This window comes from Aethalodelphis obliquidens, unplaced genomic scaffold, assembly GCF_003676395.1.
Source record: "Aethalodelphis obliquidens isolate GAN/ISIS:26980383/991018 unplaced genomic scaffold, ASM367639v1 scaffold12, whole genome shotgun sequence".
NCBI classification, from domain to species: Eukaryota; Metazoa; Chordata; class Mammalia; order Artiodactyla; family Delphinidae; genus Aethalodelphis; species Aethalodelphis obliquidens.
Window position 1 is genome coordinate 5,045,053 of NW_020837956.1, and position 17,418 is coordinate 5,062,470.

At 37.3% G+C, this 17,418-nt stretch overlaps 1 protein-coding gene and 1 non-coding gene across 2 annotated transcripts in view; both read right to left on the bottom strand.

Moving 5' to 3' along the window:
- The window catches only part of MSH2 (mutS homolog 2), a 72,034-nt gene that overhangs the window by 17,847 nt on the left and 36,769 nt on the right, over positions 1–17,418 (bottom strand). Inside the window, exon 8 of the mRNA XM_027113177.1 lies at positions 11,192–11,301. Within this exon, the coding sequence (XP_026968978.1) occupies positions 11,192–11,301 (110 nt within the window). The remainder of the gene's footprint in view (positions 1–11,191; positions 11,302–17,418) is intronic.
- On the bottom strand, positions 13,770–13,876 carry LOC113624234 (U6 spliceosomal RNA). The gene has a single exon (XR_003434278.1). It is a non-coding gene; the product is annotated as a U6 spliceosomal RNA (small nuclear RNA).

The following is a 17,418-nucleotide window of genomic DNA, read 5'->3' on the forward strand; positions in this document are numbered from 1 at the left end:
CATTTTCCAGCTTTGCTTGCAGCTGGTGTGGGCATGTAACTAAATTCTGACCAACAGAATGTGAGCAGGAATGATGTGTACCATTTCCAGAATGTGTCCTCATCTTCCCCTTTAGTCCTCTCCCATTGGCTGGAATAAAGATAAGGTAGTAAGCCATCCTGGACCTTGAAGATGAAGGCAACACCCTAAGGATGCTAGAGAAGTAAAGGGGAGACAGGGTGCAGAGACAGTGGGGCTGCCCTGCCAGCCCTGTGCTGCTATGCCTACACTGTCGTGATAGAAAATGAAACCCCTATTCCTGTTTAAGCCACTGTTATCGATTTATTTGAGGTTTCTTTTTCAACAGCTAAATCTTTGCCCTAACAAATGTAGAAAGCTACAGGCTGAGAAATAAATGTGTTATTGGGTTAATTACATTTGTAGGGTATAAGGCAAAAGCAAATTTTATCTGAGAGGATATATGATTTGCACAGAAGGAACCCAGATAAATGAGAATTCATAATCTAAACATACATAACAGACAAGGAAACAAGCCACCACGAGTAAGAGAGTCAAAAAAAAAAAAAAAAAAAAAAAGGGGGAAAAACAAAAAAAAAAAAAAAAAAAAATTAAAAAGAAAAAAATTTTCGAGATGGAATATTAAGAATGGGAATGGAACACCTGAGCAAAGAACAAGCTACTACTTAAAAAAAAAAAAAAAAGACTAGGCAGACTTAGAAATGAACCAAACAACCTCTATAAATGAAAAATATAATCATTAAAAAAAAACAAAACCCGGGCTTCTCTGGTGGGGCAGTGGTTAAGAATCCGCCTGCCAATGTAGGGGATATGGGTTCGAGCCCTGGCCCAGGAACATGCCACGGAGCAACTAAGCCCATGGGCCACAACTACTGAGCCTGTGCTCTAGAGCCTGCACCACAACTACTGAGCCCACGTGCTGCAACTACTGAAGCCCACCCGCCTAGAGCCTGTGCTCTGCAACAAGAGAAGCCACCACAATGAGAAGCCTGTGCACCGCAACGAAGAGTAGCCCCTGCTCGCCACAACTAGAGAAAGTCCACGCGCAGCAACGAAGACCCGACATAGCCAAAAATAAATATAAATAAAATAAATTTATTTTAAAAAACCCAATGGGATTGTTAAACAACATATTAGAGCTGAAGAATGAGACCATCTGAAATAATCACAAAGAGAGCAGCACAGACACGTGGCAGAAAAAGAATGCAAAAGTCTGACACATGTCTAATCATAGCTTTAGAAAAAAAGAGTAAACACAATAGTCAAAGAGATAATGACTAATAATTTTCCAGAACTAATAAAAGACATGAATTCTCTGATTAAGAAAACACAGCAAATCCAAATAGGAAAAATAAAAAAGAAATCCACTTTTGGGCCCAGTGTAGTAAAAGGAACCAATATCTGGGATCAAAACTTGTCAACAATAATAGTGCAAGCCAGCAGACAATGCAACACAATCTTACAGGTACTAAGGAAAAGTAGCTGTCAATGTGGAATTGTACACTCAGATAAAATATCCTTCAAGAACAAGGGTGACACCAAGCAGGGGTTCGGGGGTGGGATGAATTGGGAGATTGGGATTGACATATATACACTAATATGTATAAAATAGATAGCTAATAAGAACCTGCTATATAGCACAGGGAATTCTACTTCACTCCACTGTACAGTAGAAACTAACACAACATTGTAAAAACAACTATACCCCAATAAAAAAAAGAACAAGGGTAAAATACAGACATTTTCCAACAAACAAAATCTGACTAACAGACTCCCCCCCCATCAATAAAGGAACTCCTAAAGAATATCCCGGAAGAAGAAATGAACAGCAAAGAAAATGGTAAGCAGATGGGCAAATCTTAACACTGACTATAGAGAAATCTAAGGGGTAAAAAAGATAGAACTAAAATATCAACCAGTAATGAAGAAATATAATCTGATCTAAGGTATTCTAAGGTCCTAGTATTCTGGGGGAGAAGTAAGAAGATGCTGACAACGTTTTTGACTTTGATGAGTTATGTATACACATTTTTTTTAAAAATTTGTGAAGAACTTCAAACCAGTGTGTGTGTGATAGGATAGAGGAGGAGCATAAGAGGGAAAATGGGAATTTTTAAAACCCAATCAACATAAAATTAAGAAAGAACAGGTAAGGGGAACCAGGAACGATAAGAATCACAAAATAATTCGGTAGAAATAAATCCAAATTGCCACTTTAAAAAAAGAGATTATCAAATTAAACTTTCTTTTTTTTTTTGGCTGCTATGGGTCTTCGTTGCTGCGTGCAGGCTTTCTCTAGTTGCGGCGAGCTGAGCCACTCTTCGATGCAGTACACAGGCTTCTCACTGCGCTGGCTTCTCTTGTTGCAGAGCACAGGATCCAGGCACGCGGGCTTCAGCAGTTGTAGCTCATGGGCCTAGTTGCTCCACGGCATGTGGGATCTTCCCACACCAGGGATTAAACCCACCGCCAGGCAGATTCTTAACCAATGCACCACCAGAGAAGTCCCTATCAAATTAAATTTTTTTTAATTTTTTAAAAATTTATTTATTTTATTTATTTATTTTTGGCTGTGTTGGGTCTTTGTTGCTGCCACGGGCCCCCTCCAGTTGCAGCGAGTGGGGGCTACTCCTTGCTGAGGTGCACAGGCATCTCACCACGGTGGCCCCTCTTGTTGCGGCATGCGGGCTTCAGTAGTTGTGGCACACGGGCTCAGTAGTTGTGGCTCGTGGGCTCTAGAGTGCAGGCTCAGCAGTCATGGCACACGGGCTTAGTTGCTCCACGGCACGTGGGATCCTCCCAGACCAGGGCTCGAACCCATGTCCCCCGCACTGGCAGGCAGATTCTCAACCACTGTGCCACCAGGGAAGCCCTCAAATAAAATTTTAAAATAAATAAAATCCAGCTGTAAGTTTTTACCTAAACCAAAAAAACTCACGAAGGATGGGAAAAGATATACCATGTAAAAAACAAAAAAGAAGGACTCTGGCACTGCTTTCTTATGATCAGACAAAATAAATCTGAGGCAAAAAGCATTACATAATAATAGCATTACTATTATTTAAATATCCCTAAGAATGATAAAGGTTCAATTGCCCACACACACACACACAAAATGACAGCTCTGTGCCTTGAAAACATATGAAGCAAAAATGTACTGAATTTATGAAGACATCCACATTTCTCTCAGTAACTCAGCAGATTAAAATTAGCAAGTATCCAGACAATGTGAACAAAACAACTAAAGCTTTATCTAATGGACATATAGAGAACTCTGCAACCAAAATTAGGGAGCACTCATAATCCACACACACATGGAGAAGTTTTATGAAACTGACACACACCAAGCTTGGAAATTTAAAAACTTACTTCTAAACAAAAACTTACTTCTAAACAAATGACAAACCAAAGAACAAATAAATGATAATGGAATAAAGGACTTAAAACTAAGTAAGAAATTGTACCTCTCAAAACGTATAGGATTCAGTCAGCTAAAACAACACAATGAAAGGAAAGTATAATCTTAAGTGCTTACTAAAAAAGAAAAGGCTGGAAAAGTAGTGAACGCTCAACTAAAGAGGCTGAAAAGAGACCAAATTTAGATGAAATATATATGTAAGAATGGAAATTAATGGGAAAAAAAAAACCCAAAGATACAAAAAAGGATTTTAAAGGTAGATTTAGACAAGTTGATTCTCTAAAAAACAGACAAACTATGGAAAGGAAGAAGTGTCAAGGAAGGCACAAACAAATTATATTAAAAATAAACAGGAAATCTATCTGCAAATACAGCAGTCCTTTTAAAAATAATAAGCAATCACTATGAACAACTTTTAGCAATTGGAAAACTCAGAAATATATATCTACTAGAAATATATTCAGAATATAAATAGAACACTTACAACTCAACAACAGAAAGACAACACAATTTAAAAATGAGCAGGGCTGCGCTGGTGGCGCAGTGGTTGAGAGTCCGCCTGCCGATGCAGGGCATGCGGGTTCGTGCCCGGGTCCGGGAGGATCCCACGTGCCTCGGAGCGGCTGGGCCCGTGAGCCATGGCCGCTGAGCCTGCACGTCCGGAGCCTGTGCTCCGCAACGGGAGGGGCCACAGCAGTGAGAGGCCCGCGTACCGCAAATAAATAAATAAATAAAAATTTTTAAAAAATGAGCAAAGGATCTGAAGAGACATTTCTCCAAAGATATAAAATGATCAACAGGTACTTCCCTGGTGGCACAGTAGTTAAGAATCCGCCTGCCAATGCAGGGGACACAGGGTCGAGCCCTGGTCTGGGAAGATCCCACATGCCGCAGAGCAACTTAGCCCGTGCGCCACAACTACTGAGCCTGCGCTGTAGAGCCTGCGAACCACAACTACTGAGCCCGCATGCTGCAACTACTGAAGCCCACACGCCTAGAGCCCATGCTCCACAACAAGAGAAGCCACAGCAATAAGAAGCCCATGCACCACAACGAAGAGTAGCCCCCCCTTACCGCAACTAGAGAAAACCCGTGCACAGCAACGGAAATCCAACGCAGCCAAAAATCAATCAATAAAATTTAAAAATAAAATAAAATGATCAACAAATACATGAAAAGATACTTATCATTAGACACCAGGGAAATGCAATTCAAAACCACAATCAAATACAACTTCATACCAACTAGGATGGCTATTAAAACAACAAAACAAAACAAACAAAAACCACAGAAAATAACAAGTATTAGCAAGAATGTGGAGAAACTGGAATCCTCATATATTGCTGGTGGGAATGATAAATGGTGCAGGGACTATGGAAAACAGTGTAGTGATTCCTCAAAAAGTTAAACATAAAATTACCATATGACTCAGCAATTTCACTCCTAGGTATATGCCTAAAAGAACGGAACAAATTACTTGTACATGACTGTTCAAAGCAGTACTATTCATAATAGCCAAAGAGTAGAAACAACCTTTAAGTCCATCAACAAGTGACTAGATAAACAAAATGTAGTATATACATATAATGGAATATTACTGAGTCATAAAAGAAGCCAGTCACAAAAGGTCACATATTGTATGATTCCATTTACAAAAAATGTCAAGAATTGTCAAGTCCATAGAGATGAAAAGTAATTAGTGGTTGCCAGCATCTAGGGAAATTGGGAAAAGTAAGTAACTGCTAATGGGTATGGGTTTTCTTTCGGTGGTAATGAAAATATTTTAGAACTAACTGGTAGTGGTTGCACAACAGTGTAAATGTACTAAATACCAATGAATAACACGCTTTAAATTGGTTAATTTTATGTAAATTCCCCTCCAAAAAATGTAATCATTGGAAAGAAAAAAAAAGAAAAAATATATTTATGGATAGAAAGACTCAATGCTGAGAGGGAGGAGATATGGGGATATATGTATACGTACAGCTGATCCACTTTGTTATAAAGCAGAAACTAACACACCATTGTAAAGCAATTATACTCCAATGAAGATGTTAAATTAATTAATTAACTAATTAATTTTAAAAAAGACTCAATGTTGTAATGATGTTGATTCTCCCCTAAGTTAATCATTAAATTAAATGCAATTTTAATCAAAATACTTAAGACAATATTATTTATAAAGTTTAGAAATAACCAATAGCACATATTAATGATATGATGAAAATATTAACATTAATGAAATGCATGAAAATTATAATAAACACCAATTTCAGGATAGCATGTAATTCTGTGGAGGGATGTATGCAAACAGGACTTTATAGTGTGCATACAAATGTTGATTATATTAGTATGACAAGTATTTTATAATCAAAATTTTAAACTTTTAAATACCTCAAAAAGGGGGAAAGTGGATGGAGAAATTAACAGGAGAAAGAATGTGGATAGAAAGAAGGGGAAAGGAAGGAAAAGGGGTGGGAAGAAAGAAGGAAAGAAAAAGAGGTCAAGGCCCAGAGGGGGCCAGACAGAGGAAAAGGGGAAGGTGAAAGTGGGGAAAGATAAAGGGGTGAAGGAAAGGGAACAGGAACGAAGAATTCTTCAGGCATCCAGGCAGAGCAGATTACCTGGAATGCGGGGATGGGGAGGCGGGTGGGAGGACAGGGCGGTAGTAAATCAAAGTGATAACAGACATTTCATTGACACTGAATGTCAGAAGATAGTGGTGCATCACCATTAAAGTTTAGGAAAGCTGTAACTATAATAATAAAGATTTGCTCGAGAATAAAGCTAAAAGACAGATATGCTTATCAAGCATGAAATAATTCAAGGACTATAATATCCATCAACCTTTCTTTTTAAAAAACCCATAACACCTGAAAAACAGATCTAGCCAAATAAAAGTGGAATCAAGCATTTTAAGGCCAGGAATGAAGAAGCCATGGTAAAAGGACATGGTAAGCACTGAATCCATTTACATATAAACATGAACATTAAACAGCCTGGAAATTGGAATTAAGGCTACAGACATGTTGTGCATATTTTAGCCCTGGCCAGTGTAAAAATATAACTATTAATAAATACCAAGAGGTATGAAGGGAGTTCTACAGAAGCACATACAAGAGTGGTTAACTGCTCAACTTTCAGAGCAGGTAATTAATACTCCAAAATTGAAATATGTCCTTCAAAGAAATCTCCAATCTCCTCATATTTTTCCTAATGTAAGTTTCTTTAACCTATGTTTTAGATTATTTTCCCTCTCTTATGGTAAAAAATTATTCATCTGAAGTTCAACAATTCCCATAATTTTTTTTTTCTGTTACACTGAAAACCATTAGGTTGGACCCTCTTAAAATTAGAAATTACGTCTATAGTATAAGCTCATTTCTCTATCTATGCATCTGTCTGTACATAACCATAAAAAGACCATTAGCTGTACCATTAGCTGTGTCTCAATGGAGGCACTACTAGGATTTTGAGTGGGACAATACTTTATTGTAAGGGACTAAAACACAAAATTTCAACATCTGTCCTCTAAACCTTCAATACTGCCCATACTTGAGAAAAGACTAAATGTTAGTTAACAGTTATTTCTGGGTGGTAGATGTGGAGGATATTTTTAACTACCATCTCTCTACCTTTCTGCATTGTGTGAATGCTATTTTATATAGGTATCAGTTTTACAAAAACAGTGTTTTGTTTTTTATAGGACAACAATAAGAAAAAATGCCAACATTTTGACAGTTAATTCTAGATGGAAGAATATGAATACTTCCGTGTTTTGTATTTCTTTTTCGTTTCCGAGTACAAAAACTTTAAAGTATTTATATTTAATTTAAAGTTATAGTTAATTTAAAGTTATAAAGTATCTTTATAACTTACATATACTTATACAATAATGATATAGTTGTATGAGGATTATTTAATTGTGGTTTTTTAAAAACTATTTCAATTTCTTCTGTCCCAGTATTTTCAATAAAAATTTATCTAAAGTCATTACTTTTCCAATAGTAGATGAATTATCAGTAATAAGTGTATGTAAAAACTAAGATTCAAAGATAAAATGGTCCAAATACATACAGAAAGGTTTAAAAATTTAATACATCTCACTGAATCACCCAATAAACAAATATTGTTTACATTTTTGTGAAAAATCATTGTTTTTTTTGAACCCTGTCTTGGGGTAGTTTTGCTCTACATTTACTTCAAAAATGGAAAACCCGGGGCTTCCCTGGTGGCGCAGTGGTTGAGAGTCCACCTACCGATGCAGGGGACACGGGTCCGTGCCCCGGTCCGGGAAGATCCCACATGCCGCGGAGCGGCTGGGCCCGTGAGCCATGGCCACTGAGCCTGAGCGTCCGGAGCCTGTGCTCCACAATGGGAGAGGCCACAGCAGTGAGAGGCCCGCGTACCACAAAAAAAAAACCAAAAAAAACCTTTCTATAAGATTTATGGAAAGCTGCCACAAAAAACACCCAACACATTTATATAAAAAGCTAAGCCTAGGAAAAAACAAAAATTAACCCAACCACTCATATAAATGACTGCTCCTCTCATCACATGAATTCTTAAGTGCACAGGTAGAAAATATGAAATCATACATGAAATGATTGATATCCTCTTGAGGTTTTCTCAAAGTGGTTCTGAGTCACGTAACTGAAATACCTAAATTCACTACAAATATCTACAATGACAGTGAAGGTTTGAATTCACCTCATAACCTGAGCTAAGTTTAAAAGTTTGTAACTGAGAATAAAGACAGAATCTTAGGAGACACTCCTGGTGGTCTTACAACAGTTATTTCCCTCCTTCTCCCTTCCCAGTAGTGCTCTTATTTTGTGTATCTCCAACTAGAGAAATAACCTACCCCTTGTATCTTAGGCCAAACATCCCATTCTATTTCTCTGGCCACAATCATTGCTTAAATAGTCCCATCAAGGCAAACTTCAGGACTCTTTCTTGGAATATGGCATGAACTGCTACTGGTAGGTAGCCATCCTAGAGCCAAAAGAGGAACCAGCCTTAGGTCAAAATTTAAATCATAAAAAAATAGAAGAGATCAAGAAATTAGGTCCTTTGGATGGCCTCACAGAGCTGCTGAATAAAGCGACTCTAAATAAAGCCTACCGTATCTCTAGACTTAGAATTTCATGAGCCAAGGTATATTGAGAGTTTAGATTACCTGCAAAAATAAAGAGTCCTAACTGATATTAAGTTTAACCACAAATAATCTACTCAGAAAATTTTAAAAAAGCAAACCCATAACTCACATCTTACTGGCACAGTACTTAATGTTGAAGGGGTCCACAACATGTCACTGTGGCATAAAAATTATATTGAGATGAAAGCATGAGAGTAGACTTTGTTTCTGAACTCTCTTATCTCCCTAAAAGCAGAGCCTCCCCAAAGAACTCAATTGTCGTTAAGTCCTTTCCCAGGGAGATTCACAACCAGGGAAGTCAAAACTATCATATCTTCCATCTGTTCTCCAAAGAGCTCATTTATCTTTCCTAAAAGCCATTTGTTTTACAGTAAGTGCCTTTTCTCCCACTCCCCTTCCCCTAATATTCCCAAATTCTAACAGCTTCCTTGAGTCACATTTTTCTGTGAACTCCAAGTCTGTTCTCTTGCTAAATTTTTTTTTTTTTTGGTCAGTTTAATTACCAGTCCCCCAAACAATGAACCTAAGAAAGGACAGGAAAAGTTTTCTTCCCCTACAAAGTTAACTACTTAATATTCTACTTTCAGATTTAAAAACTGGGGCTTGTCGTATCTAAAGTGACAGCAATGAAATGAGGACAAATGACCTCTTCTTTTGCAGTCTATATCCAACCAATTATTGCACTGCTTACCTTCGCAATCCACTCTTCCCAGACATTTATAAAATCTTATAACGCTCTAATCCCATAGCGTCATTCAAGAGTGAACACTGACTACTATTTTACAGTCACAGCAAATTCTAGTTTAACAGATATGTGTCAAGTATTTCAGAGCAAAGTAAAAATCCTTAACCCACAATAAGGATAATACAATGGAGCTGAAGAAAGCACACCAGGCTGTTAACATTGTTCATCTGAAAAGAGGGAAGGAGAAAAATCAAGGACGGTCATTTTTGACTCTGTATTTCTTTCCATCATTTTGTTTCACTTGTTCTAATACTATATGTTCCATTTATAAGTAGAAATGCACTAAATAAAGAAAAACAGTTTAAAAATTTATATCCTGGTATTTTAAATCTCTTTCTGGAAAACTACCCACAAGCACACTAACCTACAAGTAAATGAAAAAGACTGCCCTATCACTGACAAAATATTACCAGAAAAGAAGCATTTATACCTACACACACACAGACGACACACACACACAAACACACGCACTCACACACATTCATGTGCTTCTAAAATCCAAAGATTTTAAACATCTGGATACTGCTGCCCCCTTCTTCCCAACAGGTGAGGATGTGGCCTTACCTGTGACTGGGCAGAGTTGGATATTTGTAAACATTCCTTTAAATGAAAGCAAGTAAATGTGTAGCTCTTGATGGTCAACAAAAACTCTGACTAAAATCGAGGTGGGAAAGCAAGAACTGAACTTTTCCATGTCATTACACCTATTTACACACTTGAAGGAACCCCGAGGCCAGGCAAAGCTCTGATGAAATGCTGCAGTTGATTTTGCCCTTTGTGGCCAGCTTTATTAGAAACTTCTAAGTTGCTATCTCCATGCCTTAATATTGTGGGTCTCAAACTTAATCATGTATCAGAATCACCTGGTGGGCTTGTTAAAACAGATTGCTGAGCTCCCAATGACCTAAAAGTTGGGCACCTAAAATCATTCCACTAACAGCAACATTACAGAGGAAACAAGAGCTAAAACACAAGTTTTCCTAAACAAAGGATGAATGATGCAAGTTTTCTGACTGTTTAACCTACAAGTAAATGGAAAAGATTGCCCTATCACTGACAAATTACCAGAAAAGAGCATTTATACACACACACACACACACACACACACACACACACACGTGTGCTTCTAATATCCAAAGAGCACAGAGTAAACGAGGTTTAATTTCTTTAAATCTGTTAATGATCCAGTAAAAACAAAATAAATCAACATCATATATGGCAAATGTTAACTCCACTTAATCCAGTTATCAAGAAGAATGCAAAGAATCTAACTATTCTTTAATAAGAATAATGTAAGCACATATTTCCTGCATGATTATATTTAACAGGAAAGTTAGTGTAAAAAATTTCAAAGTATTAGTATTTAGAGTCATGGTTAACTTTTTAGTATACAACCACTCAGGAGATACACCCATACTCTAACCTCCTCCCCCAAAGACCTTCTCTATGTGGAAAAAAAACAAGAGAAGCTGACTTCTCTTACGTTCTATGTTTACCTCTATACCTTTCCCTTTTCCAGTGACTATAACTTTCCTTCTTTCTTGGAATTAAAACAAAACTCAGCTTGCACATGTGAAATCTTTTATTTATGAAATTTCCTTTAACCAGGCCACTTATGCCCAACATTCACTTCCTCTGTTAATCTTTCTTAATTTTCGTCCACTGAAATGATTGTTATTAAAAAAAAGTTTAAAAACCTTTTCCCATCACTTAATCTTACATCCACTGTCTCAAAGGTGCCTTACAAAAGTGCCGAAATTAAATATAAAAAAGAGAAATCTGGAAAGTTTTCTGATGTGCCTTTGCTTTTCAAAACTATTCTGCCGCTTGTTTTAAAGAGTATATTGCATACCTGATCCATATCTAAAGTTGTTTCTATCATTTCCTGAAACTTGGAGAAATCAGAACGAAGATCAATAAGAGGAGTCACAAAAACTGCCAACAACAATGCCTGATGTTTTCCTAAAAGAAAGCAAAAAGTAAATAAATAAATAAATAGGTCCTATATTAAAAATACAAAACTACAAATCATGAAAATTTGCAATAATGAGCAGCCTTTGATCCCAAAAGCACAAACTGTGTAGCAGATCTCTGAAGTTACTACTCACTCAGGTATCTTAATTCAAATGTGTTTAGTACTTATATAGTAAGGGAGATGATCTGGCACTCAAAGTTTCCTACTAATAAAACACTGCCTGCCCTGCATGTCTGTTAATCGCCTTCAGAAGAGGTACTATAGATGCAGAAATGTGACATTAATTACAACCAAATGAATAGCGTTTCTTTTTAGATTTAATAACCCAAAGTTGAAGTCATTAAAATAAAATATCTAACTTACCTTATAAATCCCTAATTTCCATTAATAATACAGTGCTCCAATTAACAGAGGTTAAATCAAGCCACAAGTAAATGGAACTTCGCTTGATGCTGTTCAAGAGCACATGCTGGGGAATTATGTGAGGAGAAGTAAGTGAAGCAACAGGGTCTATAGTGTGAAAGGCATGAGTAGAGAGACCTGGAAGCCAATCCCTGCTCTGGTATCTATGGCTCTGTGATCTGGAGCCTCCTTTTCCTTGTCTATTACAATGGGAGTAATAACAACAGCTACCTAGAAGATGAATAAATAAGACAACTATGCTTAGTATATATACAGTAGTTGACACAACAGAAGCTCAGCAATAGTTACCACGCATTATTATTGGTTATAACACAAGGATTTTCTTCTGATCTCCAATAAATTCCCTTAGGAGAATGCTGCAAGTAATCTCTACCATACTGCATTTCACTCCAAAGCAACAATTCCCAACATTTTCCAGACGTATTGGTAGCTCTTGATTGAGAAAATGATGAAAACGTTATGATGGCAATCAGTAAAACTATTGAGAGAATTCATATTTTATTATTAATCACAACAGCATCTAGACATATTTAGAAAATAGTACATATGTGTGAAACATTAGACAGTCTATAAACAACTTTGCCCACATAATGTCTGTTGTGCTACAATGCCTGGTTCTTTATTCTGAATTAGCTCATATGCTATTGGTAAAGAGGGGAATGATGGCAGCAAAACATGGTGGTGGCACTGGTTCACGAATGATTTTTCCCCCAGCCCATTAATGTCTTGAAGAGATCAAGGGAAAGCTTTCACACAATTAAGAGTAAGCTTAGCAACATACAAAGACCTCAGAGTAGCTGGCTTAATGACCATTATACTTTCCACTATGTTAAGGTATGTGGAAAGGCTGAGTATAGATGAAGAGTACAAAAACATTTGCCACTGTTTAAAAAGAAATTTTTTATTCAACTGAATTCTATATACCCAGTTCAGATTTTTAACTTTGTTGAAACTGACATTTGAAGCAAATGCCCTCAAAGGGCATCTCGAAGGAGGAAATGAGCCCCAGACTTTAAAGCTGCAAAGTGTCACTTGATGCTGGCTACAAATGCAATGGAGATTTAAGCAGGCTATTGTTTTTATTAAAGGTTAATGCTTTTGTTATTAATCACTTAAAATTTTTCACATTTTGAGGTCTACCTTATCTCTATTTTTTTCTGTAAGTTCTGTTTTCTAGCACATGACTTCGAAGAAGGTAAGGTTTTCCAAGAAAACACAAGTAGTATTATTACAGAAGTACCTGTATAAACTTCAGAACATGTCCTCTAGCCCCTCACACCTTGCTGCAGCTCTTCTCAGAGTTAAAGTCCCTTCCTCTGCTCACTTGTTCCATATCCTGCAAAGCCTTCAATAGCATCTTGAATTCCTTCCCCTACTTGTAATTTGTACTGAGTCCCAGTTGGCAATTTCCAACTGGGTTTTTTTTTCCCCCAATTGGTTATGGTTTTAATTAAAAATAACAGCTCTATTGAGATATAAATCATATACCAAACAATTCTCCATTTTAAAGTGTATGATTCAATGGTTTTTAGTATATTCACAGATTTGTGCAACCATCACCACCATCAATTTTCAAACTCTGTCACTGCCCTCAAAAGAAACAAGGAGCCCTGTACCCATTAGCAGTAACTTACAATTTCCTTCCAACCTCCTGCCATTCCTCCAAGCCTAGGCAATCACTAATCCACCTTCTGAATCTATAAATTTGCCTATTCTGGTCTTTTCATATAAATGGATCACATTATACTGTGACGGCTTTTTTTCACTCAGCATAATGTTTTCAAGGTTCGTCCATGTTGTATCATGCATCAGTACTTCATTACTTTTGACTGAGGAACAATATTCCATTGTATGGATATGCCACATTTTATTTATTCATTCATCAATTGATGGGCACCATTGGGTTGTTGTTGTTTTTTTAAAAATCATTTTTGGTTTATTTCTAGTAACAAAATAACATACTTTTCAGTACGATTGTTTTCAATTACAGAAGTACAGAAACTAAAATAAAATCTTAATAACACTATTACCTAAAAATATGGAACGCTTCACGAATTTGCATGTCATCCTTGCGCAGGGGCCATGCTAATCTTCTCTGTATCGTTCCAATTTTAGTGTATGTGCTGCCAAAGCGAGCACCACCATTGGGTTTTGATAAACTCCATCTTCCACTAGTTACCACAACCTAAAAAGCCTTACATGATCTATCCCAGGGTCTTAAACAAAGGTCCATAGATCCTTGAATTCAAGGTAGTACATAAACAAAGAAGAGAAGTAAATCACATCTTCATTTTCTCTAACCTCTAACTGGAATCAAGCATTTTCTTCCATTGTTAATGTAAGTAATAAACCACTGTAGTATCATCAGTACTTGTGTCTTTGTCATCAATTAAAATTCCAGATATATTTTCATATCATATTATAGTTTTTTGGAGATAACTTTAACATTTAAACTCATTAGTTCAAAATTAAAGAAGTTCGAACTTCACTCAGATCATGTTATTTGATGCATTAATAAAAAGGACTTATTTCTCAAGAATTTCTTTTATATTTTGATAAGTGTATTTCAATATAATTGGCTTCCTATTTAACTCTATGTGTTTTATTTTACGCATTTGAAAACACTATTCTGACAAGTGGTTCACAGACTTTATTAGAAGCCAAAAGGGTCCACAGCATGAAAAATGTTAAGAACCTTGGATAGGCCTCACCTCTCTGGCCTCACCTCCTAACAAGCGCGCCCTTATTCTCTATCGCTATGCTTGACAACCCTAGCTTCCCTTCACTCCTTCAACAAGTCAAGCTATAGGTACTTATACTAGCTGGCCCCACTAGCCTCCCCTAGATCTTAACAGTGAGCTCTCTGTCATCATTTGAGATTCACCTGAGACAGCAATTCCATAGAGAGGCCATCCTTGACCACCATGTCCAGCATCTTCCTGGCCCAGTCAAGTCACTCTGTCACATCAAAATATTATGCTTTCTTTGTTGTACTTACTACTCTTTGAAATTCTTGCTCATTTATTTATCTCTCTCTACCCTTCCACTGTTACTGAACCTCCATAAGAAGAGGGACCTTATCTGTCATATCTACCATTGTAGTTCCCAGAACAATGCCTGGCACAAAGTAGGCAATGGATAACTCTATGCTGAATGAATGACATTATGAAGGGAGCAAGGGGCTTATGAAGCAACCAGTCACTGGTCATTAGTTCTGATACATGCAACAGTCACCTAGGAAAAATACAAAAGATCACACTGGGAAATAACTGTTAGCTGCTGCTGCTTTTTTTTTTTTTAATAATTTTTATTTTTTGGCCCTGGCATGCAGGATCTTAGCTCCCTGACCACGGATTGAACCTGCAGTGGAAGCACAGAGTCTTAACCACTGGACTGCTAAGGAAGTCCCTGTTAACTCCTTAAATGCATCAAAATGGGGAATATCTAAGCAATCAAATTCAATAATTTCACTAAGAACTCTAGATTCACTGTCAGCCCCTAAAGATTCATTTATAACTCGCTGAAGATTTCATTTTTGAGAATGCTGCTGAATATTCAATGGAGAAAAGACATTCTTCTTCAATAAACAGTGCTGGGAAGATTGGATATTCACATGTAAAAGAATGAAACTAGACCCTTATCTTGCACCACTTACAAAAAATTAACTTGAAATGGATTAAATACTTAAATTTGTTAAGACCTGAAAACATGAAACTCCTAGAAGAAAACATGGGAGAGAGACTTCCCTGGCGGTCCAGTAGTTAAGAATCCACCTTCCAATGCAGGCGACGTGGGTTCGATCCCTGGTGGGGGAACTACGATCCCACATGCCGCAGGGCAACTAAAGCCTGTGCACTCTAGAGCCCACGTGCCACAACAAAGAACCCTTGCACGGCAATGAAAGATCCCACATGCCACAGCGAAGGTGCTGCATGACACAACTAAGACCCAACACAGCCAATAAATAAATAAATAAATTTTTTTTTTAGAAAAAAGAAAACATGGGGGAGAAGCTCCTTGACATGGGTCTTGGCAATAATTTTTTGGATATAATACCCAAAGCACAAGTAATAAAATTAAAAATAAACGAGTGGGACTACATCAAACCAAAAAGCTTCTGCACAGCAAAAGAAACAATTAACAAAGTGAAAAGCCAACCTATGGAAGGGGAGAAAATATTTGCAAAACATTTATCTGATAAGGCACTAATATCCAAAATAGATAAAAAACTAACAACACAACTCAATAGCAAAAAACCCCCAATTAATCCAATTTAAAAATGGGCAAAAGATATGAATAGACATTTTTCTAAAGAAGATATATGAATGGCCAACAGGTACATGAAGAGATGCTCAACATTAGGGAAATGCAAATCAAAACCACAATGAGATAACACTTCATGCCTGTTAGAATGGTCATCATCAAAAAGACAAGAGAACAAATGCTGGTGAGGATGTAGAGAAAAGGGAACACTTGAGCACTCTTGGTGGGACTGTAAACTGGTACAGCCACTATGGAAAACTGTGTATGGAGGATCATCAAAAAATCAAAAATAGAACTGCCATATGATCCAGAAATTCCACTCCTGGGAATATAACCAAAGAAACCCAAAACACTAATCAGAAAAGGTATCTGCACCTCCCATGTTCATAGCAGCATTCTTTACAATAGCCAAGATATGGAAACAACCTAAGTATCCATCAATGGATAAAGGGATAAAGAAAATGTGGCATGTGCGCACACACACAGACACACACACAAAATGGAATATTATTCAGCCATTAAAAAAAAAAGGAAATACTGCCGTTTACAACAACATGAATGGACCTGGAGGGCATTATGCTAAGTGAAATAAGTCAGAGAAAGACAAACACTTTATTTTTTTTTAATATATTTATTTATTTATTTAATTTGGGCTGCATTGGGCCTTCATTGCTGCACGCGGGCTTTCTCTAGTTGCGGTGAGCAGGGGCTACTCTTTGTTGTGGTGTGCGGGCTTCTCATTGCAGTGGCTTCTCTTGTTGCAGAGCACGGGCTCTAGGCGTGTGGGCTTCAGTGGTTGTGGCCCCGGGCTCAGTAGTTGTGGCTTGCGGGCTCTAGGGCGCAGGCTCAGTAGTTGTGGTGCTTGGGCTTAGCTGCTCCACAGCATGTGGGATCTTCCTGCACCAGGGCTCAAACCCGTGTCCCCTGCACTGGCAGGCGGATTCTTAACCACTGCACCACCAGGGAACTCCAGAAAGACAAATACTTTATGATCTCACTTATACATGAAATCTTAAAACAACAACAACAACAAAAACAACTCATAGTTAAAGGGATCAGATTTGTGGCTGGGAGGGGAGGGGGATTGGAGGAAGGTGGTCAAAAGCTGCAAACTTCTAGTTACAAGATGAATAAGCACTGAGGATATAATGTACAGCATGACGACTACAGTTAACACTGCTGTATGATACGTATGAAAACTGTTAAGAGAGTAAGTAAATCCTCAGAATTCTCATCACAAGGAAAAATTTTAAAAGAATGCTGTTATGTGCCTCAGAAACTGCTGCAATGTTTAGGTCAATAAGCATAAGTACTTACAATTCTGTAACAACCCAAAGCATAATTTAATCACTATCAAACATTTCATCATCATTTACTATGATAAAAATTATAACAAATTTCAGGATAACCTGAAAGCC